Source organism: Vanrija albida (assembly GCF_041260175.1).
Source record: "Vanrija albida strain AlHP1 chromosome Unknown contig_2, whole genome shotgun sequence".
Taxonomy (NCBI): Eukaryota; Fungi; Basidiomycota; class Tremellomycetes; order Trichosporonales; family Trichosporonaceae; genus Vanrija; species Vanrija albida.
The window spans coordinates 1932864-1957615 of record NW_027191421.1 but is presented as its reverse complement, the minus strand read 5'-3'; the positions used below and the strand labels follow the sequence as shown (position 1 = coordinate 1957615).

The 24752-nt window shown below is 65.1% G+C and overlaps 11 protein-coding genes across 11 annotated transcripts; 6 read left to right on the top strand and 5 right to left on the bottom strand.

Moving 5' to 3' along the window:
- Positions 1-222: 222 nt before the first annotated feature.
- Positions 223-1020, bottom strand: Q8F55_002403 (uncharacterized protein; the record flags this gene model as incomplete). The annotated part of the gene is made up of 3 exons (XM_069351005.1): positions 223-296; positions 367-946; positions 1006-1020. 3 exons carry the CDS (start codon positions 1018-1020, stop codon positions 223-225), a joined length of 669 nt encoding a protein of 222 aa, XP_069211391.1.
- A 987-nt stretch (positions 1021-2007) lies between these two features.
- On the top strand, positions 2008-3086 carry Q8F55_002402 (uncharacterized protein; the record flags this gene model as incomplete). Its single annotated transcript, XM_069351004.1, has 4 exons — positions 2008-2211; positions 2252-2474; positions 2516-2890; positions 2941-3086. The coding sequence occupies 4 exons, from the start codon at positions 2008-2010 to the stop codon at positions 3084-3086; spliced, it is 948 nt and encodes a 315-aa protein (XP_069211390.1).
- A 2178-nt stretch (positions 3087-5264) lies between these two features.
- On the top strand, positions 5265-6928 carry Q8F55_002401 (uncharacterized protein; the record flags this gene model as incomplete). Its single annotated transcript, XM_069351003.1, has 8 exons — positions 5265-5338; positions 5393-5493; positions 5547-5631; positions 5686-6124; positions 6172-6243; positions 6282-6373; positions 6422-6873; positions 6921-6928. The coding sequence occupies 8 exons, from the start codon at positions 5265-5267 to the stop codon at positions 6926-6928; spliced, it is 1323 nt and encodes a 440-aa protein (XP_069211389.1).
- A 2554-nt stretch (positions 6929-9482) lies between these two features.
- On the bottom strand, positions 9483-10295 carry CDC8 (Thymidylate kinase; the record flags this gene model as incomplete). The annotated part of the gene is made up of 4 exons (XM_069351002.1): positions 9483-9903; positions 9946-10054; positions 10094-10226; positions 10278-10295. 4 exons carry the CDS (start codon positions 10293-10295, stop codon positions 9483-9485), a joined length of 681 nt encoding a protein of 226 aa, XP_069211388.1.
- Positions 10296-10636: 341 nt separating this feature from the next.
- On the bottom strand, positions 10637-12288 carry QCR2 (ubiquinol-cytochrome c reductase core subunit 1; the record flags this gene model as incomplete). Its single annotated transcript, XM_069351001.1, has 3 exons — positions 10637-11615; positions 11674-11795; positions 12073-12288. The coding sequence occupies 3 exons, from the start codon at positions 12286-12288 to the stop codon at positions 10637-10639; spliced, it is 1317 nt and encodes a 438-aa protein (XP_069211387.1).
- A 379-nt stretch (positions 12289-12667) lies between these two features.
- On the bottom strand, positions 12668-13922 carry Q8F55_002398 (uncharacterized protein; the record flags this gene model as incomplete). The annotated part of the gene is made up of 10 exons (XM_069351000.1): positions 12668-12882; positions 12918-13024; positions 13055-13077; positions 13132-13245; positions 13307-13415; positions 13446-13517; positions 13548-13555; positions 13595-13708; positions 13742-13793; positions 13828-13922. 10 exons carry the CDS (start codon positions 13920-13922, stop codon positions 12668-12670), a joined length of 909 nt encoding a protein of 302 aa, XP_069211386.1.
- Positions 13923-15248: 1326 nt separating this feature from the next.
- On the top strand, positions 15249-17283 carry Q8F55_002397 (uncharacterized protein; the record flags this gene model as incomplete). Its single annotated transcript, XM_069350999.1, has 7 exons — positions 15249-15546; positions 15597-15677; positions 15715-16060; positions 16123-16142; positions 16201-16285; positions 16349-17209; positions 17277-17283. 7 exons carry the CDS (start codon positions 15249-15251, stop codon positions 17281-17283), a joined length of 1698 nt encoding a protein of 565 aa, XP_069211385.1.
- A 292-nt stretch (positions 17284-17575) lies between these two features.
- Positions 17576-18104, top strand: Q8F55_002396 (uncharacterized protein; the record flags this gene model as incomplete). The annotated part of the gene is made up of 3 exons (XM_069350998.1): positions 17576-17686; positions 17727-17912; positions 17949-18104. The coding sequence occupies 3 exons, from the start codon at positions 17576-17578 to the stop codon at positions 18102-18104; spliced, it is 453 nt and encodes a 150-aa protein (XP_069211384.1).
- A 401-nt stretch (positions 18105-18505) lies between these two features.
- On the top strand, positions 18506-21125 carry Q8F55_002395 (uncharacterized protein; the record flags this gene model as incomplete). The annotated part of the gene is made up of 6 exons (XM_069350997.1): positions 18506-19506; positions 19539-19830; positions 19864-20091; positions 20125-20329; positions 20367-20660; positions 20698-21125. 6 exons carry the CDS (start codon positions 18506-18508, stop codon positions 21123-21125), a joined length of 2448 nt encoding a protein of 815 aa, XP_069211383.1.
- Positions 21126-21415: 290 nt separating this feature from the next.
- Positions 21416-23542, bottom strand: SSC1 (Hsp70 ATPase ssc1; the record flags this gene model as incomplete). Its single annotated transcript, XM_069350996.1, has 3 exons — positions 21416-23166; positions 23243-23423; positions 23483-23542. 3 exons carry the CDS (start codon positions 23540-23542, stop codon positions 21416-21418), a joined length of 1992 nt encoding a protein of 663 aa, XP_069211382.1.
- A 629-nt stretch (positions 23543-24171) lies between these two features.
- Positions 24172-24703, top strand: Q8F55_002393 (uncharacterized protein; the record flags this gene model as incomplete). Its single annotated transcript, XM_069350995.1, has 4 exons — positions 24172-24366; positions 24418-24425; positions 24481-24569; positions 24624-24703. The coding sequence occupies 4 exons, from the start codon at positions 24172-24174 to the stop codon at positions 24701-24703; spliced, it is 372 nt and encodes a 123-aa protein (XP_069211381.1).
- Between the last annotated feature and the right edge of the window lie 49 nt (positions 24704-24752).

Here is a 24752-nt window from a genome sequence, read left to right as displayed (position 1 = left end):
CGACGATCTCGAGGTAAGTGGCCAGGTGCTAAAGTATCCCCCTCTTGTGAGCAGCCATTCGGAGCCCCTGACGAGACGCATCAGTGGCGAGCAACAGTGGCGATGAGCGGGGCTCACACACGAAGACGGCCAGGGTGCCAGCGTCAGAATGGCCAAGCCAGCGGTGAGTGCGTCTCGTGGCGCCACGCCCCGCAGCAAGTCCCCAACCATATCCATCGACACCTAGTTTCCCGGCGCGACGTTCGCGTCGGCGATATACGCCGCAATGTGCTCCGGCAGCGGCGCGACGTTGAAGTCTGACGGCTGTGGTGTGCCGTACGTGAGGCGGGCTGGGGTCAGCGGCACTCCCCCCCGCCCCCAACTCACTCGGAATGATCCCTGCCCAAGTCTTGCCCACCAACTCCTTATCCAGCACGTCCTTCCTCTCCTCGCCAGGCTGCCCCGAGCGCACCTTGGCACTAGCGCTCAGCACGCGGACCTTGAGGAAGCCGGTGCTCGTCATCTCGGCGCCGTTCGGCTCGCGGCAGTGCGCCCAGCGCCCGGGCACGACGGCGTCGACGATCTGCCTCGCGGCGTCCCACTTGGCGGCCGCGGCATCCGGCGTCGTCTCATCCCAGTCCTCCACGACGCCGTGGAGCACCGCGCTGCGGTGGTTCATCGTGTGGTGGAACGCCGACAGCGCCAGCCCGATGCCGTCGAGCAGCGTCGCGCTGACGCAGACGCGCGACTCGGGCGGCAGCAGTTTGACCAGCCGCGCCTTGTGGTACCCGTGCAGGTAGAGCGTTAGCCCGTCCTCGCTCTCGAAGACCGCGCAGATCATCGGGATGCTCTGCGGGTTGCCGTCGAGGTCGACGAAGGCGACGTTGACAAAGTGGGCTTGCTGGATGATGCTCCGGATCGTGGCGACGTCGTACCGCGCCTTCTGGGGCTCGCGGTTGACCGTGTTCTCTGGGCGTGAGCGAGCTGCAGGTGCGCAGGCAACGCACCATGCGTCTTGTCGTAGACCTTGCCGGTGGTCATTGTTGTTGCTGCTGCGCCCACGGCTATCAGTCCCTGGCAGCCTTATATCTGCCTGACCTCTCGCATGCATCTGATTCGACTCGCGCAAGCACTGGGATTTAGGCGAGGTGTGGAGGCCGGCGCATGCGCGCTGATAGACGTCCGTGTCACATGTTGAAAGCAACGTTGTGTGTGGCGCGTGGCCGCCTCCGACGACTAACACCGCCGACGAGGCAGAAGGGCCGATAAAGCGCGGGTGGGGGGTGGCGCATTGGCCTGCCTCCACCTCGACGCGTCGCTTATCGCCCGCCACGAGCGGGTACGAGCGACGAGTCGAGGAGAGGAGAGAGGAGAGGACAAGGGCCGAGCTCGACCCCGCTACATAGCGTCCGTGCACCACTCGGGCCGTCGTCGTTGACTCGAGCCCACAACGGCCGCCGCGGAAACGGCACCGCGCCGACTCGGCTGTCTCGGCTTGATTTCCACCTCGCTCGGCGTCCGAGATCTGCCACGCAGCTGCTCTAGGCCCGCCTGGCCCGACGCCGCTCGGCACGCTTGCACCGCTGCGGCCTTTGATCTAGGGCTGCCATCGGCGCCGGCGCCGCTGCCTCGACCGTCGCTGCTGGCCCGCCGCCCCCGCCTCGATCCGTCGGCCAGCCCTCGCCTACCTCGCCCCCCTCGCCATCCAGTCTCCCTCTGCATGCTCCTCTCCTCTCCTCTCTCTCTGCCCGCTCTCCCCTCTCCCTTGCCGTACCCACGATGCATGGCCAAGTGCATCCCCGGCTGCATCGCCAAGCCCCCCGCCCCAGGGTTCCTTGATAATCACTCCCACTGCGCTGCGGGGTCCCGCGGCCTGGCCAAATCTTGACGTCACGGCCTTCCTGGCTCTTTCAAAACAATATCAAAGACCGCTCGCTCGCTCGGCTCCAACAGACACATATCATCGCGCTCATCGACCGTGCTCATCGACCGCACACTCACCCACTCACCCCCCCCTCCCCCCCCGCCATGTCAAAAACGACCGTGTCCCACCACGACCCGCACGTCCAGATAACCCTCACGTCGGGCGGCACGCAGCACCCCGTCGTCGCGTCCTTCCCCGGCTCGTTCGCCCCCGCCGCCCGCCACCACGACGTCCTCCTCCGCCCGTGGTACCGCTGCCGGCACTACCTCCTCGGCGGGTGGGGCAAGCGCGAGGTGTGGTCTGCGGCGGTGAGTCGGCTCTTGTCGTAGCCAGCACTCACGCCCCCAGGTCGTCGAGGGCGTCGCCTCGTGCCTGCTCGTCTTTGTCGCCGGCCAGATATCCGGCACGCTCTCGGCCTACCAGACACAGTTTATCGGCGTGTACATCGGCCTGTCCAACATCTTCCTCCTCAGCCTGTTCATCTACGCGACGGCGCCGGCGTCGGGCGGGCACATCAACCCCGTCATCACGTTCTCGACCGTCATCTGCGGCATCTGCCCCGTGTCGCGAGGTAGGCGTGCGGCGAGGGCAACCAGCTGACGACGAACCCAGGCATCATCTACATGTGTTTCCAGACACTCGGGGCCGCGCTCGGCGGCGGCATCCTCCGTGGCGTGTGGGGCCTCGAACTCGCGCGCGCGTACCACGGCGGAGGGGGCTGCTTCTTCGACCCGGCCACCACGACAGCCGGCAGCGTCTACCTAAACGAGGTGATATCGACGTTTGCCCTCCTGTACCTCTCGTACGGCGTCGGTCTCGACCCGCGCCAGGCGCTGCTCTCGGGGCCCAAGTTTGGCCCGTTCCTCGTCGGCGCGACGCTCGGCGTCATGAGCTTTGCAAGCTCGGGCATGATCCCCGGGTATGGCGGTGCGCAGATGAACCCCGGCCGTTGCTTTGCGTACGCGATTGCACAGGGCGACTTTAAGTGTGAGTGGAGAAGAGGTGGCGAATGCCACGCCACGCTGACAGCGCCACAGACCAGTGGATCTGGTGGTTCGGCCCAGCTGCCGCCGGCATCATCCAGGCTATCATGTACAACGCTGTCCCGCCGTTCCACGCGCACCGGTCCAGTGCTCCGACATCAAGTCCGCCTGCCGACACGGAGCGGACAGTGTCAGCATAGCCCTGGCCGTCGACCCGACCGTCGACCACATAGCGGCAGAAGCCGCCCTGTACGCAATAGTGACGATATCGGGAACGCACAAGCATCTGGACACACTGTCCTTTAGGAATGTACCATCATTGCATGCCGCGGAGAGAGAGTGGACGACGGGGGTGCCGACTTTGCCAAGGCCGCCATGTATTAGGCATGCGTGCGACTTTGAATCTCGAGGAGTGCCAGGCGTGCATTTGCAGTCGCTGCTGCCACAACCAAGTCCTAGAGTCCAGGCTCTGTGCTTCCCTGTTTTCCGGCCGTCTGCGGTGTGGTGCCGTGTGGTGCCCGTCGCGCTCGTCGCCTGCCTCCCTCGTCGCCCCGCGCCGCGCCGCCCTGCCTGCCTCCCAGGCCCCCCGTTTCAGGACATTCACACTGGGATCGCGCTGAAACGCGCAGCGGATGACGAAGTGCCATTAGGCCTCACGGTGCATGTGGGACAGGTGGCTAAGAGCACTTCTTGTAGAAGGCGTAGGCAGGCGGTCATGTGGGCAAGGCGGCCGACATGGACAGAGGGCCAGAGGGCCAGAGGGCAAGCAGCAGGCCAATTCATACGAGGCGGCAGCGGCGACGGCGCGGCGCGGCGGCGGCCGTGCTCTCTTCTCACGGGCAAGGGGCTTTTTTGCCTGGCACGCCCTATTTCGGGCGGCGGCGTGCGTGGGCTGGGCGCGTGGGCGGGCGGGCGGGCGGGCGCGTCGTGCGTCGGTGCTGCGCTGCGGTGCGCCGCTGGTGCGCTGCAGTGGTGGTCGCGAGCACTTGTAGCCACGACGACGAGGCCACCCACCCAGCCCAGCCAGCCAGCCAGCCAGCCCCTGCGGCGTTCTCATACCCCGTCGCCAACTGGTACCGGTACGGGTGCACCGCTGTGCTTTTAATCCAGCGTCGTGAAACGTGCCGCGCCGACGTGTCGAGCTGCAGTCTGGGACGAGGCATGCCGTCAAGCACCCAACCCCAACACCCCGTCAACCCCAGGGGCGCCGGCGGCGGCGGCGAGCCCGCGTCTTTCTCTCACACTTGCTCGCAGCTTGGCGTTCACTGGCACTCAGAGGCGTCGTTCGCACAGACCCATGCATGCATGCAGATGTGCATGCAGGTTTTCGTCCGCGGCCCAGTGTCGATGCCATGCCGTCATTCATAGAGCACAGTGCATTCGAGATGCCAGCTGCGTGTCGCCCGCCCGGCGCTGCCCGCCCGCCCGCGCCCGCCCGCCCGCCCGCCCGCCCGCCGTGGCGCCGCCCTGGGTTGTATCGACTGCTGCACCGCGTGTAACCGCCGCCGCGCCGCCGCCGCCGCTGGCGCCGAGTGCCCTTGGTCGCGTTTGCCGTGCTGCCTGGCGGCTCGGCTCATTCCAGAGCAGAGCAGCGCAGAGAAGAGAATAGCATAGCAAAGCCCTAGCACGTCGTTTGCAGTGACGAGTAGGAGAGACAGTGAGAGTGAGAGCCGGACCGGCAGCATCTCTCTCCGCCACCACGTTCCTTGGATTTACCCGCTTTGGTCAAACCTACCACGATCGATTAGACGACGACGACAACGACGACGACGACGACCGACAGACAGCGACCCGACAGCGACACGACTAGCCTTTGCCTTGTTTCATTTCCTTTTCATCACTCAAGTCTTCTACTTTCCTTCCTACTTTCTCTTCTCGTCTCGTCTCGTCTCGTCGCGTCATCCTCTTCTCTCCTCCCCTTCCCCTCTCCACCCCTCTCACCACCTCGGACACTGGCAAGCGCGACGATATCGAACGGACCGCTGCCTCACAACATCCACCCACCGACCCACCCACCCACCCACCGACCCCTTCTGCGACAGGTTCCCCCCTCTTCCGACGGACACTTGTTGGGTCTCTCGCATTCACAAGGCCACGACACTCCGGAACGTTTTAACACCCCCCACTCACGACTGTACCACACCGCACCGCACCCGCTTGGCTGCTGCAACCCTTGGACCTCGATAGACGGACTGCGCCTTGGCATCGTGATCCCTCGAGCTCTCACCACCCAACACACTTGGCAACACTCGCACAAGTCGACCATCACCCCTAGTCTTTGCAACCAGGGCGGTGTGTGCCCAACCCCCACGACGATCGTCTTCCACTAGTCACTCTTCTTCTTCTCCTTCTAGCACATCAAAGAGTCTTGGCAAACAATGGGCGACAACACTCGCTACGGCAACCCCGCAGAGTACGAGGTCGACCTGCAGTCCATCTACGCCGCCTACCTGTGAGTCCAGTCATGTGCCCCCTCTTGACCCCGCGCGGCGCTAACACTCGACAGGGGAGACTTTGACGCACAAAACATCGACTGGTGGGACGCATCATGGGGCGGCTACTTTCGCTCGTTCAACGAGTTCCTCGGGTTCGGCTGGGACGCGATGGGTACGTTTACTGAGCGAGCACAGCGCGGGCCGCCCAACTGACACGCCGCCCAGTCGTCGTCGACAGCATCACTGGTCGCGCACACATTGGCGCCAAGCGTGAGCAGATTGCGCTCTTTGCGCGCATGATCAAGACTCGGTGAGCACAGCCTCGGCATCGGCTAGCGCCCATTTCGTTGACACATCCTCTCAGCTTTGGTGAAACTTTGGACAAGGAGCCCCCATCGCTCCTGCCTCTGTCACCCGCTCCTGCACGCTCGCGCACTTTACATCGCACGGTCCACATCACCGACCTGCAGTCGTACAAGAAGCTGGCCACCACCATGAGCCCAGCCGAGCTCCTTCACCTGCGGGCAAGGGTCCGCACCGGAGAGCCTGCCGTCATCACGGCGCTCTTCCACGCAGGAGCACCTGACACGGACGGCGGTGCCGCAGCTGCGGGCGTTCGCACCAACGGCCAGGGCTACTCGTGGGCTTGTATCAAGTCGACCTGGTGGGAGAAGGGCGGCCCTCCTCAAGGCTACATTCCCGGCCACGGACGAACCGTCATGGCAAAGCCTGGTCAAGGCGGCAAGGGCCTGATTCTGGAAGTCGGCCTCGCTGCCCTGCGATGTGCCAACCTGCGCGCGGTCGTGAGTATACTGCTGTCGCCCGTGGCAGTGCTGACACGGGCCCCCAGGATGTGTGGCCCCCGATCCCCGACAAGAACTACCGCAAGGCTCACTACGTCATTGAGGAGTGGGTGGACAAGGTGAGTAAGATGTTGCTGGGGAGGGCGCTGACTAGCAGCGTACCAACACGGAGCGCCCCAGCTACCCTCGTGCGTTTGGGTTCGGCAGGAGCCAGTTCATTGCCGAGAAGAGCGTGGAACGGATCATCGAGTGGGTATCGTGGGCGCCACAGCTCGTTGGCGACTAACCATCTCCCAGCGCCTCGATCCAAGGCCTTGCCTCGCACGAGACCGACTCGCACGCCAACACGCTCATCCTCCTCTCTGTGGGCGATCCTCAGCCGATCCCTCTCCCGGCCAGCTCGGTCCTCGCGCCAAACATCATGCAGCTCGACGTCCTGCAGCTCGAGTTCTCGCTTCTGCAGCAGGCCCAGCGCCAAGGTGTCCCCGGCGTTGGAGACCGTCGCCAGCCCCTTGCCTCGCTCCGTCAGCTGCTCCACCACCTCCAGATCCCCGTCGCGCCTCACGCACCGCTCGGCAACGCAGGTAACGAGGCTTTCTACACGGTCCTCGCCTTCCAGAAGCTCCTCATGCGCGACACTCGTCTTCCCGACCAGCTGTTCGCCCAGCCGGCATTCGCGCAGCAAGACTACTTTGCTCACCCGCCGATCCCCCCGTACGCGGGCGGAACGCCCTACGGGTCGCCGTACGGTGCGCCACTGCCCCTTCCGCCACCAATTAGGGCTGACGGTCGAAAGGGCTCTAGTTCATCTCTCCACCGAATCTCACAGGCTTCAGCCGATTACGAACCACCCTCCTTTCAACCTCCTCTCTCGAAACAGCATACCGGTGACTCTCACCGCCGCCCCGCATCCATGACAGCAAGACAAGACAGCAACGGTCGCCAACCCAGCCGCGTCGATATCCAAAGATCTCAATCGGTGTACTGGGACGACTCGGAGTACTCTGCCGACGGCCGCCCACCAAGGCGTCCCAACGGCAGCGACTCTGCACCTTCATCACCCGACCAGCGTTCTCCGGACCAACGACCAACCCGTACCTCTACATCAGTCCCCCCTAGTTCATTGCGGCACTCGCAAGTATTCCCCACACCAACATCTTCTAATGGACCGAGCATCCCCCATTCGCGTTCGGTTTCCTTTCACGACGAGCGCAGACCAGCGACCATCCGCAGCATTGGCTCTAGCAGTGGTAGCAAGGACTCTGGTTCTGCCGACACTGGACGGCTAGGCTCTCGTTCCAACAGCGGCACCGCCCTCGGTCCCAGCCACCTGTCTGCCTCTCACACAAGCTCTGGTGCCTCTGGCTCTGGCTCTGCATCATCTGCCAACGATTCTTCCGCCGCTGGCCGCGCGACATCCGAAGCAACCGTTGTTCCCGAAACTCGTTCGCGCAAGACCAAGAGCGGCTCGGGCGTCAAACACATTACTGGTGCGCTGGCCAAGTTCTGGGTCGACTAGTCGTTGTCTCAATTGTCTTTCTGCTGGACATTCTCCCTATACACAGAGTTCCCGTCACATGTGCCGCTCACACCCATGGACACTTTGCACTCTGGACATTAGCATGCCCCCCTTCCCCCACCTCACTGGTTCGTAATATGGTCTGCCTAGCCACACAACAGTCTCGGCACCTCATGACTCTCACACTTGGCTGTGTTCACGTTTTATCATGCATTCATTCATAGGTAGTGAGTGTGCCGAGGGCCGAGCGGAGGGAGGCCGCGAGGCCGCGGCTGGTCAGTGGGTTTGGCTGCTCGGTGCGGAGGGTTCTGACAGCAGCATGGGCGTTGGTAGAGATACAGGTACATGAGGTAACGCTACACCAAACGGCGGCCACCGATTGTCCACGCTGGACGGCCGCCGGCTTGAAGACGCGGTGGATCTTGTACACGAACTTGATGTCGAGGCCGCCGGGCTGCAACCGGGCTGCAAGATCAGCGGCAAGGCCGGCGCAGGGACCCACGTGCAGCTCGTCGAGGCGGCGCGCGTCGGGGGGATGGACTTGAGGCGTGCTCGATCGTCGGTGCACGGGAGCACTGGGCGCCTGAGGTCAGCTATGCACACCTTCGTCAATTGGATAGCTCACATTCTTGAGCGCGGAGGAGCGGTAGTCCAAAGGCGATGCGGCGTGGATGGCGGCGGGGCTTGGCGGCCGTGTGCGCCGCCGACTCGAGGGCGTGCGCGCCACCGCTGGCGGCCGGATCGTCGTCGGTCTTGAGGGCGGTCGTGTGTCGCGGTCGTGTGTCGAGCTTCCGCGGTGCGAGGGGGTGCGAGGGCGTGACTTGCTCAGGGCCCGCGGCCGGCTTGATCGTCGCGCGCGTCGTGATCTGCGGGCTTGAGTGCTGCCGTCCGGGTGGGCGCTTACCGTGTCGAGGAGAGGGTGTCGGTGGTGCGCCTGGCTGCAAGTGAGCGTAGGGCGACGGCGTAAGTGTGCTGCGGGGTAAGGTAAGAGGGTTAGAGGGTGAGTGGGTTAGAGGGTGAGAGGGTGAGTGGAGGTGGCTGCCGAGGGGGAGAGGGGGAGGTGATGAGGGGGAGGGTTAGAACTGAGTACTGAGTGGAGGTGGCTGCCGGGGGGGAGAGGGGACGTGATGAGGGGGATGGTTAGAACTCAGTACTGAGGGCTGCCGGGGGGGGGAGAAGGGGAGGTGATGAGGGGGAGGGTTAGAACTCAGTACTCAGTATTGAGTATTGAGTGCAGTGGCTGCCGGGGAGGAAGAGGGGAGGGGATGGGAGGGGGGTTAGCCAAGTGGTGAGTTGAGAGGCGGGTGAGTGGAGTGAGTGAGGAGACGAAACATGGCGCTGGGCTGCCTTAAGTACGTCTTCGAGTCGTCGACGAAGGAGCGCGAGAGTGGGCTCGGGGATGGATGGGGATGGATGGGGGGCGGTGTCGAGACGCCAGACGGCGCGCCGCACACACACAACAAGCATCCATTCCACAAACACGCACCACACACAGACACACGCGCGCGCACACACACACACGCCATCACGCTCTTGGCGCTGGCGCGTGCCCGCCCGCGACGTTGCCCACCTCGTCGGCAGCGTCGCAGGTGTGGTCGATAGCACTGTTAAGTTGTGCTGGTCAGCGAACGGCGGCGCCACGCCGAGGAGGGTTGCTTCAGCTCTGGGGTTAGAGGTCGTTAGAGTCAGATCGCTGGTGCCGATCGGCTCGTCACCTGTCGACATATCAGTGTGCATGAGGGCGCAGGTCAGTCGCGTCAGCCATCGCGTCGCCAGCAGAGCAAGCATGTCAATGCCTCGTCTCATCGTCTATCCCCAGCTTGGGTCCACCGGCCGAGGCTATGCCTCGGCAACCCAGAGCTTGGGCACGTCGGCCCCAGACGCCGCGACGAGCGCCTGCGCCTCGGACCACAGCTCGGTGGCCAGCTGCGCCGGCACCGTCCCCTCCGTCTCGTACGTCTTCCACCTCTGGTCGCCGTGGTCGCGCCGGAACTGAGCGGCGACGGCCTCAAACTGCGCCTTGACGCGCGTCTGGAACTCGACGCGCTCGTACCGCTCCTCACCGTACCCTCCCCGCTGGGCGAGCGCGGCCGGCGACGCGGTGAGGTAGAAGACGGCGTCGGGGCGCGGCAGCCCCACGTCGGGCTTGGTGCACACGTCCAGCGAGAGGCCCTTGGCCATCGTGTATGCTGCGCCGGAGAAGGCGTACCGGTCGGTAATGACCCACACGCCTGCTGCCAGATCCTTCTTGATACCCTCGCTGCGCTGTCAGCGGGTGAAGCTTGAGGTAATCAACACCCACGCGCATTCCCATCGGTTCTCGCTGAACAGCGCGTGCACGTGCTCGTCGTCGAGCTCGATCTCCTTGCGGAGGTACGCGTCGATCGTCTTGCCCGAGGGCAGGGTGCGATCTGGGGTTAGTGGGTTACTGTCGAGGCAGGAGCACCCACCAGGGAAGACCTGCAGCCGCGCCTTCCTCCCGCCCGCCTCGGCCAGCTTGACGAGCTCACGCGCGAGCGTCGACTTGCCTGTCCGGTCCAGGCCCTCGAGGACGATGAACCCGCCGCGCGGGGACGTGGAAGGCTGTGTGAGAGTCAGTTGACTGCTACATAAGCTGGGGCCACAACTGCTCACGCTTGAGCTGCTTGCCATGGTGTATGAGGAAGACACGAGTCGAGATGAGATGTCAATCGCGCTTTGTCTTTCGACGCGTCCTCCGTCATAACAGAAGTCAGCCAGGCACGGGCTTTCCCACGGTCGCCAGTCCTGATCGCCCTCAGCCATCTTCATTCAAGTCCTCGCTCTCACACCCAACCTCCGAGCGACAGACGACGCAACAGCCCTACGCCAAGCTGCGCTGGGGGCCGCGCCGAGTGCCGCGCTCCCTGCTTGACTATATCCATTCCAATCTGGTGCATGACCGGAGATGTGTGGGCGGTTTGCTAAAAAAACCTATTTGGTCTCTATCTACTCGCATCTTTCCGGCTTTTTCCTTACAGGCCGAGCTCGTCGGCGTAGGGGAGGACGTGGGTGTTTCCGACAGCGACGACTGTTGGCTTGGCCGAGAAGAGGGCCTGGGCAGCCTTGGAAACAGCCGAGGAGGAAACACCGTCAAGAGCCGAGAACGAGGCGTTGGACGCGGGGATCGAGCCGGCGAAGAGAGCGGGGGTAGCGGCGGCAACGAGCGATCCCTGGGTCTCGAGGGCGGTGGCCTGGTCGAACTTGGCCTTGGCGACAGCGCTCTTGAGCTGCTCGTCCTTGACGCCCGAGGCGGTGGCCTTGATGGCAGCGGCAACGTCGGCGGCAACGGCGCGGACAGCCTCGTCAGTGGGGGCCTGGACGACAACGCTGATGAGCGAGGCGTCAGAGTAGGGGGTGAAGACGGCGCGGGCCGAGGCACCGGGGGTCTTGGAGGCAGCGAGGGAGAGGAGGGTCTGGCCAGGAGCCCACTTGAGGGCCGACTCGCCGCCGAGGACGTTGGCGAGGACCTGGAGCTCGGGGGTGGCGGCGCCAGCCTGGCCGTAGGCGATCACGAGGGTGGGCTTAGCGGTGGGGTTGGCGTGGGTGTCGAGGGGGAGGCGGATCTCACCACCGTAGTAGGCCGAGGCGGGGGTCGAGAGGGACGAGGCGGCCGAGGGCGAGCCGGCGCCAAAGGCCGACTCGACAGCGGCACCAAGGGCCTCGGTCGAGATACCCTGGCCGAGGACGGCAATGTTCGACTTGGCGAACGCGGCCTGGGCGTACGACTTGACGGCGTCAAGGGTGACAGGGGTGTGGGCAGCGGCGAAGAGCGAGTTGCCGAGGCCGCGGCGGAAGGCAACGGCGTGGGCAGCGTCGAGGGCGGCGGTCACGGGGTCGGCGGCAGCGGCAAGGGCGTCGCCCTGGACGGTGGGAAGGACGAGCTCCGAGTACTCGTGGGCGAGGAACTGGGTCGACGAGAGGACCGAGGCGAGGAGGGAGAGGAAGTGGGCCCTGTGGGTGTGAGCGTGGCCCTGGCGGTGCGGTTGCAACATTGCAACGGTTCACTCACTCGTCGCCGCGAAGGAACTCGGCGGTGAGGAAGAGGTGCTCGCGCGAGAGGCCGGCCGAGAGGAGGCCACCGTAGAGCTCAGTCTCGCGGGCAGTGCGGAGGGCCGAGCCGGAGGCGGTCGACTGGGGGGGGTTAGTACGTGTGGTTGGGTTGGGGTAGGCGTTGCGACGACTGCGTTCGGCACGACATCGGCAACAGCAGCGCCATCGGCAGATCGCCGGGTACAGCACACACTGCGCGCGCATGCTCGTGAGCAGGCCAGCTCGGCACAGAGCGCCGAGGCCAGCCCGCAGGCAGCGCATGCCAGCCGATGCCACATCACACCCATCCGCTCCGCGCTGCTCCGATCCGACGCGCGCAACGGCCGGCGCAGCGGCAGGCGACAGCCACGACACCCACCTTGAAGGCAAAGTTCTTGAGGACGTGGGCGACACCGGGCGTCGTCTCGTAGCGGGCACCGGCCTTGACGGCGACGGTGACGGTCGTGGTGCCGGCGCGCGAGCCGTTTTCGATGCCGGCGACCTTGACGCCCGAGGCCTCTGCGACCGAGGCGGCGGCGGTAGCGTACGACCTGCGGAGGGCCGGGGCGGCGCGGGGGAGGCGGAGGAGAGACATGGGGGAGTGGGGAGGGAGGTAGGTTGGAGGGGGTGGAGATGGGGTGTGATGCAGTGACGAGCTGCAGCAGCGAGCAGCGAGCAGGCAGCGAGCAGCCGTCGTCGGCGTCGCCCTGGCTGGCAGCAGTACGGGTGCAGTCGGGCTCGCCCTGCCAAATGCCAGCCAATCCACGTTCCGGCGACGCTCAGCCAAAACGCTCGTCACCCAGGCGTGGTACGGAACGGCGTTACAAGGCGTTATCGCACATGTGGCAGTGACGACTGTGGAGACTCCACACACCCAACCATCGACTCCTGGTACATGTCTTGCTTGTATTTATGCTTGTATAAAAGTGCTTGTGTCTCTTGCTATGCGTGTATGCGGTCCCGCCCACCCCGCCCTACTCCTTGCGCACCCACCAGAAGCCCCACGGTGCAAACACGCCGCCACCGCTCTCCCCTCCCGCCGAGCCGGCCGCGTCGCCGGCCAGCTCGGCGCGCACGGTGCCCTCGAGCGCATCATACTCTGCGGCGGTGAGCACGCGCTCGTCGACGACGGTCGCGCGTGCCGCCTCGACGAGCGCGCGCGTGCTCTCCGTCTCGTGCAGCGCCACGTCTGGGCGTCAGCTGGCCCCCCACCACACCACGCACCAGTGCGCTCGCGCGGGCACACGGGCCGGTAGTGGAAGTAGGCGTCGATCGCGCCCTGGAACCCCGCGTTCGCGAGCAGCGCCTCCATGTGGTCGAAGACGTCGAGGCTGGGGTCAGCGTGCAGGACTCACACTCACTGTATTGTCTTGCGGAGGAGCGCCTGCCGGAACGCCGCGGTCCACTGTCGTTAACCGGCGGAGTACTGACAACTCACCCTCGTCAGGCCAGGTAGCAAGCCGTCGGGCGAGTGGCCCTCCCACACGCTGTAGCACTCAAAATTCGTCTCGTGCACGAGCACGACGCCGTTTGGCCGGAGGAGGCGGTGCGCCTGGGCGAGCAGGGCGGCGTAGTCGGGTATCTGGGGTCAGCTGCCCCCCGCCCACACCCACGGCGTAGATCATCTGGCGGATGTGCACGACGTCGAACGAGCTGGCCGGGAAGACGTCGAGCCCGGCCGGCGCGTCGAGCAGCATGAAGGTCACGTTGGGGCGGTTCGAGCTGGGGTCAGCGCGCTCGCCGGCCACCCACCTGTGCTGCAGGGGCAGGAGGTCGACGCCGACGCAGTCGGCGTGCGGGAAGCGCGCGGCCATGTCGTGCAGCCTGGGTCAGCGTGCTCGGCGCCCAGCTCACCACATGCCCTAGAGTCAGCGGGGTCGGCGCCGCGCCGCCGCACTCACCGTGCCGCACCCGACGTCGAGGACGCGCCGCACGAGGCCGGGGGACGCGAGCACGCCGCCCACTGGCCCGCGGCAGAGCAGCCCGCCGAGGAGGTAGTGCAGCCTGTCGAGCCGCTGTCGTCAGCCTCCTCCGGCGCCGCGACGCACCACCACCTCGGCCTGGTCCACGGGGAAGGCGTACGCGCGCGCCGCGTTGCTGCTGGCCATTAGCGGCGGCGCCGGGGGAGACGCACTACGTCCGCCCGCCCGCGATGAAGTACGCGGCGGGGGGTGCGTCCGAGCCGCTGGCCCCGGCCTCGCTCGCGCCGTTGTCTTGCTTGGGCGGCATTGTTAGCTGGGAGGTGAGATGAGGTGAGCCTACGACCCAGCCAGCACTTAAATGGCCACGGGCCACACGCGGCACTCGCTTGCAGCCTCGCGGCGCACACTGATCAGACTGGCGATCGACCATGAGGTTTGCCTCATGTGTGCTGCCGCCGGTTCGCTAGCCAGCACCAGCACGACCGCCACGACCGCCTGTGCCCCGGCGGCACACCTAGCCTCGTGCTACGGCCGCAGTCCCGCTATCCCTTTGCGTCCGCCGGCGAAGTCGGCGCCCGCACCCGCCTCGACGACGCAGCAGTGGTAATGACAGGTCGATCGCGATCGCCCGCCACGACGTTGTGATCGTTGAGCGAGCGACGCCAGGCGCCAAGTCGCGCCAGACGAGCTGAGAGACGAGACGAGCGCGCCATCATCGAGTTAGTCGAGGCACTGTCGCCGCGGTTGAGCACGACATGACGCCTGGAGCAATAATGGCACTGTGATGGCTTCGCCCGCTTGCACTGGAGCCATCGGCCTCTGATCAGCGCCGGCGTGCATCTCGCTCGCCGCGATTGCTGCCACGAGGCGGCCAGCGGCGAGCGGGCAGGCGCGAGCGAGGGGGGCGCTGGGAAGCTGGAGCCGTGGGCCGTGGGCTGTCTGCATGGTCAGAGGCGGTACATTGCCCATCAGCTTTGTGACGGAACAGAGAGGCGAAACGATGCCACGATGACCAGATGCCAGATGCCCAGGGCAACGCGTTGCTGCGTGTTGGCTGCATGAAACATTGAGGGTAGGTAGGGTGGGGGTTCCGCAGTCGTGGGCAGCAGACAGGCAGGCAGCTTCGACGGCGTCTTGACAGTCGATGAGCTGCCGCACGCAGCCGCCGACAATGACGGTGCATCGTCTACTAATGCCCGCTTGATGCTGTCGTTGTCTCTGTTAGCGTGCATCCAAGAGACACCAACAATGTTTCTGTTCGGCCGACCCGGGTTTGCGGCGGTCACGCGGGCCACTGTCGCCCGCCCTGGGTGCCGCGGTGCCGCATGTGCCGCCTGGATCTCTTTTAGGCAACAAGGCACGCCGCCGCCGCGCCGCCGAGTTTGTTGCAACTCTTGCACAATCCAACATTCCGGCAACAGCACCGTAACACTCTCCTTTCTTGCCCACCTACTGCTACAGCAGCAGCATCGCCAGCCAGGCGACCAACCCCTTGACGACCGGCCACGGCGACTGCGTTTTACTCTCCTTTAGTGCATAGTCACCGAATTTCACCCCCGACGACCGACCGACGCGACAGCCGACCGCGGGCATCCCCCATCTCCATCGCGCCCTTTAAACCGCGCAGACCACAATGGTCAACCTATCCATCTCCCATCTCAACATGTTCAGCCTCAACGCGCTGCTATCACGGCGACCCCTCGTCCTCTTCATCGCCCTCGCCGCCGTCGTCTTCCTCTTCACCGTCCACTCGTCGGGCGTCGCCAGCGTAAAGGGCAGCGCCGCGGCCTGGAGCGCGTCGGCGCCAGGCCTCGCCGGCCTCGTCTCGCACAACTCCAAGCTCGCAGAGCTGCGCAAGGTGTGCGGCGGCCCAGACCCCCTCGAGGAAAAGTACGGCCGCGCAAACCTCCGCATGACCCGGGCCTATGAGGGTAAGTGGTGGCGCACTGACACTGCCCGGCGCCATCTCACGCGCCCCCAGGCTCGCTGGCCAGAACCCAGCAGTTCGTCAACAAGATTCTTCGCGGGGAAAAGGTCACAGTGACTACCATCGGCGGAAGTGGTGAGTGCTGCGAGCCCAACGCGCGCTGACGCGCCAGTGACCAAGGGGCACGGTGTCGATGCTGGCGAGAAGTGGCTCAACCGCCTGGAGGAGTGGCTCCGCGACTTTTACCCCGACATCGACCTTGATGTGCACAACGGCGCGCAGCCGGCGACGGGATCCGACTACTTCTCGTTCTGCTTCCCCCTGCACGTGCCAGAAGAGACGGACCTGGTCATCATCGAGCTGGCCATCAACGACGAGGGCATCCCAGAGCACGTCAACGACATGGAGAACCTCCTCCGTGGCGTGCTCGACATGCCCAGCAAGCCGGCGGTACTGCTCGTCGAGATCCTCGCGTTCAGCAACGGCGGAATGGGAGGCGGCGGCGGCCGCATGCATCTGTGGGTACCGGCTGCCGATGCGGGGTAGATCGCCGAGTTTTAGCTAACTTGTTTCTCATCAGGCCTGTTGCCCAGTTCTTCGGTGAGTTGTCATCTCTTTGTCGGCATGTGACACCGAGGAGGCGCTAACTAAAAATAAGATGTTCCTGTCATCAACCACCGCCATCCCTTGGCAAACCACTTTGACCGATTCCCGCATATCATGCCGCTTTACTTTACCAGGGAGTGAGTCTAGTGCATGGCCGCTACAGGCAGGCAGGCCGAGTAGTGTTTCTGACATTGCCGCAGCGGCTGGGGCAACACGGACATGCGACACATCAATGCCCGGGGCCACCAGGACGTGGCCAATCTTATTAGCAGCCTGCTCCGCGATACGTCGTGCAGCATGGTGCTCGACCCCAACTTTATGGTCCAGTCGGACGGTGACCGACACGAGTTTGTCGAGAACCTGCCCAACAAGCTGTTCCACCAGCAGCTTGAGGCTGAGTACGGTGCCGACATGGCTCGGCAGGAGCAGGCGCTCAAGGCGCTCGAGAGCGGCTGGGCAGAGGAGCAGAGGTCGTTTGTCGCCACTCCTCCCAGGCCCAAGAAGGAGGATGATGACGATGAGGAGCCACCCGAGCCCGAGCCCGTCTTCTACCCTGGCATGTGGAACCGTCCCCCCGAGTACGGCGTCGCCCCGCGCCAGTACGTCCTCGACGGCTGGAACGACAATGTCGCGGTCCGCGTGCCTCCCTGGCACCCTCACTGCTACAGCACGCGGGCGGTCGAGCCCAAGTTCAACCTCACCATGACTGCCTCCAAGGGCTTTGACTGGTGGGTGCACAACGACTTCAAGGACAAGCCGTACCTGCGCGGCACCAAGCCCGGCGACTCGGTCGAGTTTGAGATCGAGACGGTCGTCGGCACCATCAAGATGTACGTCCTCATGTCCAAGACGTTTGGATTCGGTATCCTGCAGTGCCAGGTGGAGGGCAAGAAGGACAAGGTCGACATCGACACGTACTGGACCAAGGACCCGAACATTGGGCGGTTTGCCACGATTGCTGAAGGCCTCCCGGCGGGCAAGCACACGGTCAAGTGCGAGATCCTGGATGAGTCGAGCGACCCGGAGCTGCGGACCGAGGTTCGCATTATCTCGTTGATGAGGTGGGTTGGCGTGGCGTGGCGTGGCGTGGCGTGGCGTCGCTGTGCTGGGCTTGAGCTGACATTGCAGTGTTTGAGAGGGCGGAACAGTGTTGTGAACGCCGCTAGATGGAACAGTTGTTTGTACATAGTCATAGAGCATTGTCGGGTCGTAGAGCATGCAGTGGGTGTACCGTGAGGGCGAGTGGGGTGTAGGTAGGCATGAGGGTTGGGGGCTGAGTGCAGGCCGAGTGAGTGCCGAAACCTAACCGAGTGCCAAGTGGAGTGAGCCGAGCCGAGCGGCAGTCACAACCGGCATCTCGGTGCTCGTCTCGTCGCAACCTTGAAACCACTCTTCACCCCGCCGACGACCCGATCCCGCAGCGCGCAATGTCAAGACCCCCGCCGCACGCACCAGTAGCCCCAGGCGCGGCGTTCGCCATGAGCCCCGACGCGGCGGTCAGCCTCGCCGCCGAAGAGCTGTGGGCGCACCTGCGGCCGGTGGGCGCCTTCCCCCGCAGAGCTGTAAAGCTGACGGCAGACGCTCGGCCCAATGACGGCGGCGCAGGAGCAGCAGGGGCGGGACGCGCTCATCCGGCGCGCGGTGCAAGACGTCGCGGGCGGCATCGTCGGCGCGGGCCCCGGGCCTGGGCTCGGCGCCCCGCTGCACCCCCCAAGACAGCCAAGCACGCCCGGCACCGACGCCTGGCGCGCCGAGGGCCATATCGTGCGTCACCCCCCGAGACGCGCTAACGCTGCCCAGCTCCAGCAGGCGCTCGCCGTCGCCGTGTGGCGCGCGCTCCGGGCCTCGGCGGGGCGCGATGTCGCGGCGGCTGGGGACGCCGGCGGGCTGATGCGCCTGCGGGCCGCGCGGGCGACGGCGCGGGCGGGGCTGCTGGCCTCGGGGGGTGGGCGGTAGGGCTGTGGGTCGGGGAGACGGCGCTGCCGGGCTGGCGTGGGGCCCGTGGTCCGAGGGCGAGGGCGAGGTGATGGCGTGAACCATGGTAGCAAGCTGGTAGCAGCTGGTAGCACCAGCTCGTAGCGACAGTGCCGGCTTTGCACAATGCTGCCTTGGCGATCGCCCTGTCGCTAGTTGTACCCGATTGTATCTGCATGCGTTGTGCGTTGCGTCGCGCCGCCGCATTGTGTTGTCCCACCCGCCGTGTTATTGTCACTGCGGGCCCCCAACTTTTGTCACTCACTTGATCACTCTCCCACAACTCGCGTCAACATCAATCCCCTCATCCATCCGTCGTACCCGTACACATAGGCCGGCCGTCTCCCGACGCCGCCGCCGCCGACACGCCCCACCACCCCGGCATGCTCACGTCCCCGCCGCCGCCGGCACCCCGCGCGCCCCCGAAGCGCACGTACGCGCGCCGCGCGCGCCCCGCCCCCCGGCCCAGCTCGGACACCGAGTCAGATACCGACGAGGACGAGGCCGGTCCGTCGGGCAAGCGCGCGGCGTCGCCTTCTCCCTCGGCGTCGGCTTCGAAGAAGCCGCGCGTGTCGCCCCCGCTGGCCCGCGTTCACTCGTCGGGCTCGGCCACGCCGTCGCACCCCACCCCCAATCCCGCAGTCACGATCCACCCGCCGTCCTCTGTCAAGTCGTTCGTCTCGCGCGAGCGCGACGCCGCGTCGCCTGCGCGCGCGCGCTCGCCCCGCCTCCGCGCCGAGCCCTCGCGCCCGCAGTCGCCGCGCGACCTGTCCGACATCTTCGGCGCGGTCTCCCCCTCGCGCGCGGGCGAGAGCCAGGAGAGCAGCAGCAGTAATGGCCGGGCGAGGCCGCGCTCCGGGCTGAGACGCATGCTCTCAAAGGCGCAGAGCATGCTGGTCCCCGCTGCGCCGGAGGAGCCGACGACACCCCGCGCCCTCCGCACGACCCAGTCCATGCCCATCACGCCGTCGAGCGCAAAGAGCGACCGCAGCGGCGTGTCCCGCGAGGCTGGGTCGCCGACCCCCGCGGCGCTTGCGCTGCCGCCGGCTGTGGACTCGCCGGGCTCGGGAGGCAGAGCGCAGAGGACGTACGGGAGGTCGAGGACGTTCCTCGCCCGCCCGGCTGATGAGGAGGGCGACGCCGCGTCGCTCGCGGCGTCGCTTGCCGAGCCCCCGCGCGAGAGCTACGAGGAGCTGCGCAAGCGCTACGAGGTGGATAACGAGACTGGTGGGAGCGGCAACCTGCTCGACGCGCTGCTCGCGCGCGCGCCCGTCCCGATATCCGACATGCGGTCAAAGGGCGAGAACCGCCGCTTCATGGACGAGGTCACCTTCCTCCTCGAGGGGATCAGCAACGCGCCGAGCAAGGGCATCCGGCGCACGAGGTGGGTAGTGCGTGCGACGCTGCTGACGCCAGCTCGGTCGACGTCCTCAAGAACATGCAGGACCCGGCGTGGGTCGCAAAGATGGACATTTGCGGGCAGACGGACCGTGTGTGGGACGTGCTCCGCACCGCGCGCAGCGTCGACGAGGACGAGGTCATGGAGGCCGTGTGTCTCCTGTTTCTTGACATCCTCGTCGGGTCGGGCGGCGGGCTCACGAGCGTGCTCCAGATGGACGCGGTGAGCGTCGTCGAGCTGATCGCGAGGAACATCGCCCTGCGGACCGGCCCGCTCGACGCCGCCTACGCGTCGAAAGTTACGCCAGTGGTGAGTGCGCTATCTGGGCCTCTCTGACGCCAGGTGTCGAATCTCCGCGCAATCCACCGCTCGGTCGCGCACGTCGAGGACGACGAGATTACCACGCGCGGGGCTGCGGCCCGTGTCCTGGTCACCATCTGTGGCGGCGCGGCCTGGCCGCTCGTCGAGCCGCTGATACCTGACGCGGGCGTCGTGCCGCGTGCGTTCAGCGCGCTGGCCGCAGAGATCCAACCGCTCAGCACACGACTCCCGCTGTACGCCAAGGGCCTGGTATGTGCCGTGTTGGGCATGGCTGACTCGCAGGATCTGCTGCCCAAAGACCCCGGCGCCGTCGACTTGGCCTTCCTTGAGCAGTGCCTCCAGGCGCTCGTCTCAATCGTCACAGACCCGTCCAACAGGTCCGAGTTTGCCGCCGACACAGATTCAGAGCGCCTCGGCGTCATCATGGACATTGCCGTTGTCATGGCCGCGGTCGCCTTCACAGCGGACGGCGACCTGCGCCGGAGAGGTAGGCAGCTGCACGTTTCCGCCAGAGCTGACCCCAGCATCCCAATGCACCGTCCTCGCGCTCCGGCTCCTGAGGCCGCTCGTCTCCCCGCTCGCCCTGCGGGACGGCTTCGGCGCGCACCACCGAGCCGGCACCGTCGCGGCGCTTGGACGCGTCCTCATCGGCCGTGAGACGATCTTGACGTCTCTCCAGGGCCGCCCTGCACGGACCGACGCGGACGACGAGGGCGCCGACGAGCTCTCCCCCGACGGGCTGGCGTCGCTCGTCCTCGCCCTATTTGGCTCGATGGACCTCGACGACCGCGAAGTCGCAAAGCTGCTCGCAGAGACAGGTAAGATAGCCGTCGAATTGCCCATCTGACACCCCAGCCGTCTCTGACTGCTCGAAGCGGCCGTGCGCCGTGTCGTGCCGGTGCAGTGACACACAGCCCCTCGCCGAGGCGCTCACACGCTTGTACTGCGACTACTGGTCGCGCACAGACGACGCCCTCGGCAGCTTCTTGCACGGCTACCTCGCCTACCTCCTCACCAAGCTGCTCACTGTCGCTCCCGACGCAGCTGGCCCGCTTATCCTCCCCGGTCTGCCGGGTGACAGCACACGTGCCCGCCTCGACGGCCTGCACGCCGCCCTCGGCGACTTGCACGGCCTCAGCACGGCCGTCCACCGCAAGCTCCAGGAGCCATCACAGGCGCTCAACGGCTCGGGCTCGCTCGACTCGGTCGCCAGCGACGATGAGGGCTTAAGCCGCGCACTGCACGACCTCCACGAGCTCCGACAACAGCCCCCGTGGCCATAATCCATGTAGCATTAGCCTGGTCATGAGAGTAGATCATATTGTCAGTCCTTTGGGCTAAAAGCTTCTGAGCAGTGCGCATTCATCACTGGGGATACAAGTATTGCCTCGCGCTCCCCTGTAGGGACGCGCCAGATGCAGGGAGGTGACCAGGCAAGCGCCAGTCATGCAGTGGTGAGTTTTGTGTGGGTATATGGCGATGATACGGGCGAGCTGCGAGGTGCGGCCCGCCACATGAAGGAGGAAAGACTACAAGGGGGAGAGGAACAAGACACGAGCGTGGGCTTGCGCGCTTAGTCCTTCTTCTCCTCGGCGTTCTCCTTGGGCTGCTCCTCGGCGGCACCCTCGGCCTTGCGCTTCTCGTAGACCTTCTGGAAGAGGCCGAGCGAAGCCTGCTGGGCGGCGTCGATCTTGGCCTTGATGTCCTCGGCCTTGACCGAAGCGTCACCCGAGGCACCCTTGGCCGAGATCTCGCGGAGCTCGGCAAGGAGGCCCTTGACCTTCTCGCGCTCGGCGGCGTCAAGCTGCGACTCGAACTCGGCCATCGACTTCTCAGTGTCGGCAACGAACGACTCGCCCTTGTTGGCCTCCTCGATGACCTGGCGACGGGCCTTGTCCGACTCGGCGTAGCGCTCGGCGTCGGCAACCATGTTCTCAATCTCAGAGTCGGAGAGGCCCGACGACGAGGCAATGGTCATCGACTGCTCGCGGTTGGTGGCCTTGTCAATGGCCGAAACGTTGACGATACCGTCGGCGTCAATGTCGAAGGTGATCTGGATCTGGGGGACACCCTTGGGCGCAGGGGGGAAGCCCGAGAGCTGGAAGTTGCCGAGGAGCTTGTTGTCGCGGACAAGCTCACGCTCACCCTGGTAGATCTTGACCTCGATGGCGGTCTGGCCGTCGGCGGCGGTCGAGAAGGTCTGCGACTTCTTGGTGGGGATGGTGGTGTTGCGGTTGATCAGACGGGTGAAGACACCGCCGAGGGTCTCGATACCGAGCGAGAGGGGGGTAACGTCGAGGAGGAGAATGTCGGTGACGTTGCCGGCAAGGACACCAGCCTGGATGGCGGCACCCATGGCGACGGCCTCGTCGGGGTTGACACCCTTGGAGGGCTCACGGCCGAAGAGCGACTTGACAGTCTCGACAACCTTGGGCATACGGGTCTGGCCACCGACAAGGATGACGTCGTTGAGCTCGGAGGGCTTGACACCGGCGTCACGGAGAGCCTTCTGGCAGGGCTCGGTGGTGCGGTCAATGAGGGGCTTGACAATCTGCTCGAGCTTGGCACGGGTGAGGTTGATGTTGATGTGCTTGGGGCCCTCGGCGGTGGCAGTGATGTAGGGGAGCGAGATGTCGGTCGACGAGGTCGACGAGAGCTCAATCTTGGCGCGCTCAGCGGCCTCACGGATACGCTGGATGGCCATGCGGTCGTTGGAAACGTCGACGCCCTCGGCCTTCTTGGCCTCGGCGAGGATGTAGTTGACGAGGGCAATGTCAAAGTCCTCACCACCAAGGTGGGTGTCACCGTTGGTCGACTTGACCTCGAAGACGCCCTTCTGCATCTCGAGGATCGAGATATCGAAGGTACCACCTCCAAGGTCGTAGACGGCAATGACGGCCGAGTCGTTCTTGTCGAGGCCGTAAGCGAGGGCGGCGGCGGTGGGCTCGTTGATGACACGGAGGACGTCAAGGCCAGCAATCTGACCGGCGTCCTTGGTAGCCTGACGCTGCGAGTCGTTGAAGTAGGCGGGGACAGTGACGACGGCGTGCTTGACGGGCTTGTTGAGGTACGAAGCGGCAGTGTCGCGCATCTTGCCGACAACAAAGGCACCAATCTGGGCGGGCGAGTACTTCTCGCCACGGGCCTCAACCCAAGCGTCACCGTTCGAGTGGGCAACGATCTTGTAGGGGACCTGCTTGATGTCCTTCTGGACCTCGGGGTCCGAGAACTTGCGGCCGATCAGACGCTTGGAAGCGAAGATGGTGTTCTCGGCGTTGACGACGGCCTGGCGACGGGCGGGCTGGCCAACAAGACGCTCGCCATCTGGGATCAACGTCAGCGTCCATTTACTTTTTTTTTTGCTAGACATTTCCTCGGCTCTTTTCCGAGTGCCACTTACCCTTGGTGAAGGCGACAACCGAAGGAGTGGTACGGGCACCCTCAGAGTTCTCAAGGACCTTGGCCTGGCCGGCCTCGAAGATGGAGACACACGAGTTGGTGGTTCCAAGGTCGATACCGATGACGGGGCCCGAGATCTTCGAGTTGTAGCGCTTCGAGCCGACGAAGGGGGTGGTGGTGCGCTGGTGAAAAAGTCAGTGGCCTGAAGGGGGGGCTGTGTGATGGCGGCGGCTGTACTCACGGTAGCGGCACGGAGGGCCGAGATGGGGGTAGCCCGGAGAGAGCGAGTGATACCGTACATTTTGTGTGGGTGTGGAATTAACCGCGATGGAGGTGCGGGGTATGAGTGTTTTAAGAAGGAGAGAGAAAGAAAACGGCCGACGAGAAGGATGAACAAGGACGGGCGGGGGTGTGGTGGGTGGTGGGGGATTTTTTGATGCCGAGTCGTTGACGGACGACTTAGCCGGGAGGCAGCAGCGAGCGAGCACCGCCAGGCCCGCCAGGACGGACCCGATCCGCTGCAAGCCAAGTGCCGCCCAGCCAGCCGTTGCCGTTGCCGCCGCTGCCGCCTGCCGTCTCGCCGCTCTGGCATATTCTTCACTAATCTTTATCCTTGGACATGACGAGGTCCGCCCGCTTTTCGGAGAAAACCTCGAAAGGCTCGCCATGTGGCACTTTATTCAATGCCACCGTTAGTCACGTGGTCTGCCTCTGCCGATGGCTGCCGACAAGTCTTTGTGGATCCAATCAAGGAGCAAAGCTTTGACAAAGTGCTGACTGCCTGCACCGACGACTGGCCGGACCGCGACTGGTCGTTCAAACGTCGCTCAACACCACCTCGACCATCAGCGACCTCGTCAACACTGGCGTAAAGCCAACACTCACCACTCCTTGCTCCTCCAGCGCTGCCCGCACGCAGCTCCCTGCACCATGGCGCCCCTACTCCTCTCCCACTTCCGCCCAAAGCACCGCTCAGTCCTCACCTCGCTCTTCACCGTCACCTTTCTCGGAGCAGTCGTCGTCGTCGCCTTCCCCTGCCCCGCCCAGCCGTCCGACCAGTTTGGACGCCGCGTGCTCGCAGACACGGCCGACCACGGCGCTGCCCAGTCGGCCACGTCAAAAGAGGTCGTCGTCATGATGAACCAGCGCGGACGGAGGCGGTTCATCGAGGAGTAGGCGTACTCGTGAGTTGCTTCAGCCGTTAAGCCCTCTCAACTCGCCGATACTGACGTACCACAGCCCATTCTCGGAACTCTCGTTAAAAGAAAAGGATGCGCGCCATCCCCTAGGTTTTCTCAAGTTGTACTTACTAGCCCACCCACTGCATCGTGAGTTGGCGGCATGTCGCCGCATCGTCGCCAGGGCTTCAACTGACACTTCAGTAAGCCACACCAGCACACAGGCCACACCCGGCACATACAATACCTCGTCTTGTTCTTCCCGTCCAATGCATGTTGACTAGGATGTCGCGATGGGGGTTCGGGGCGTCGGGGTTGAGGAGTGTCGAGGCC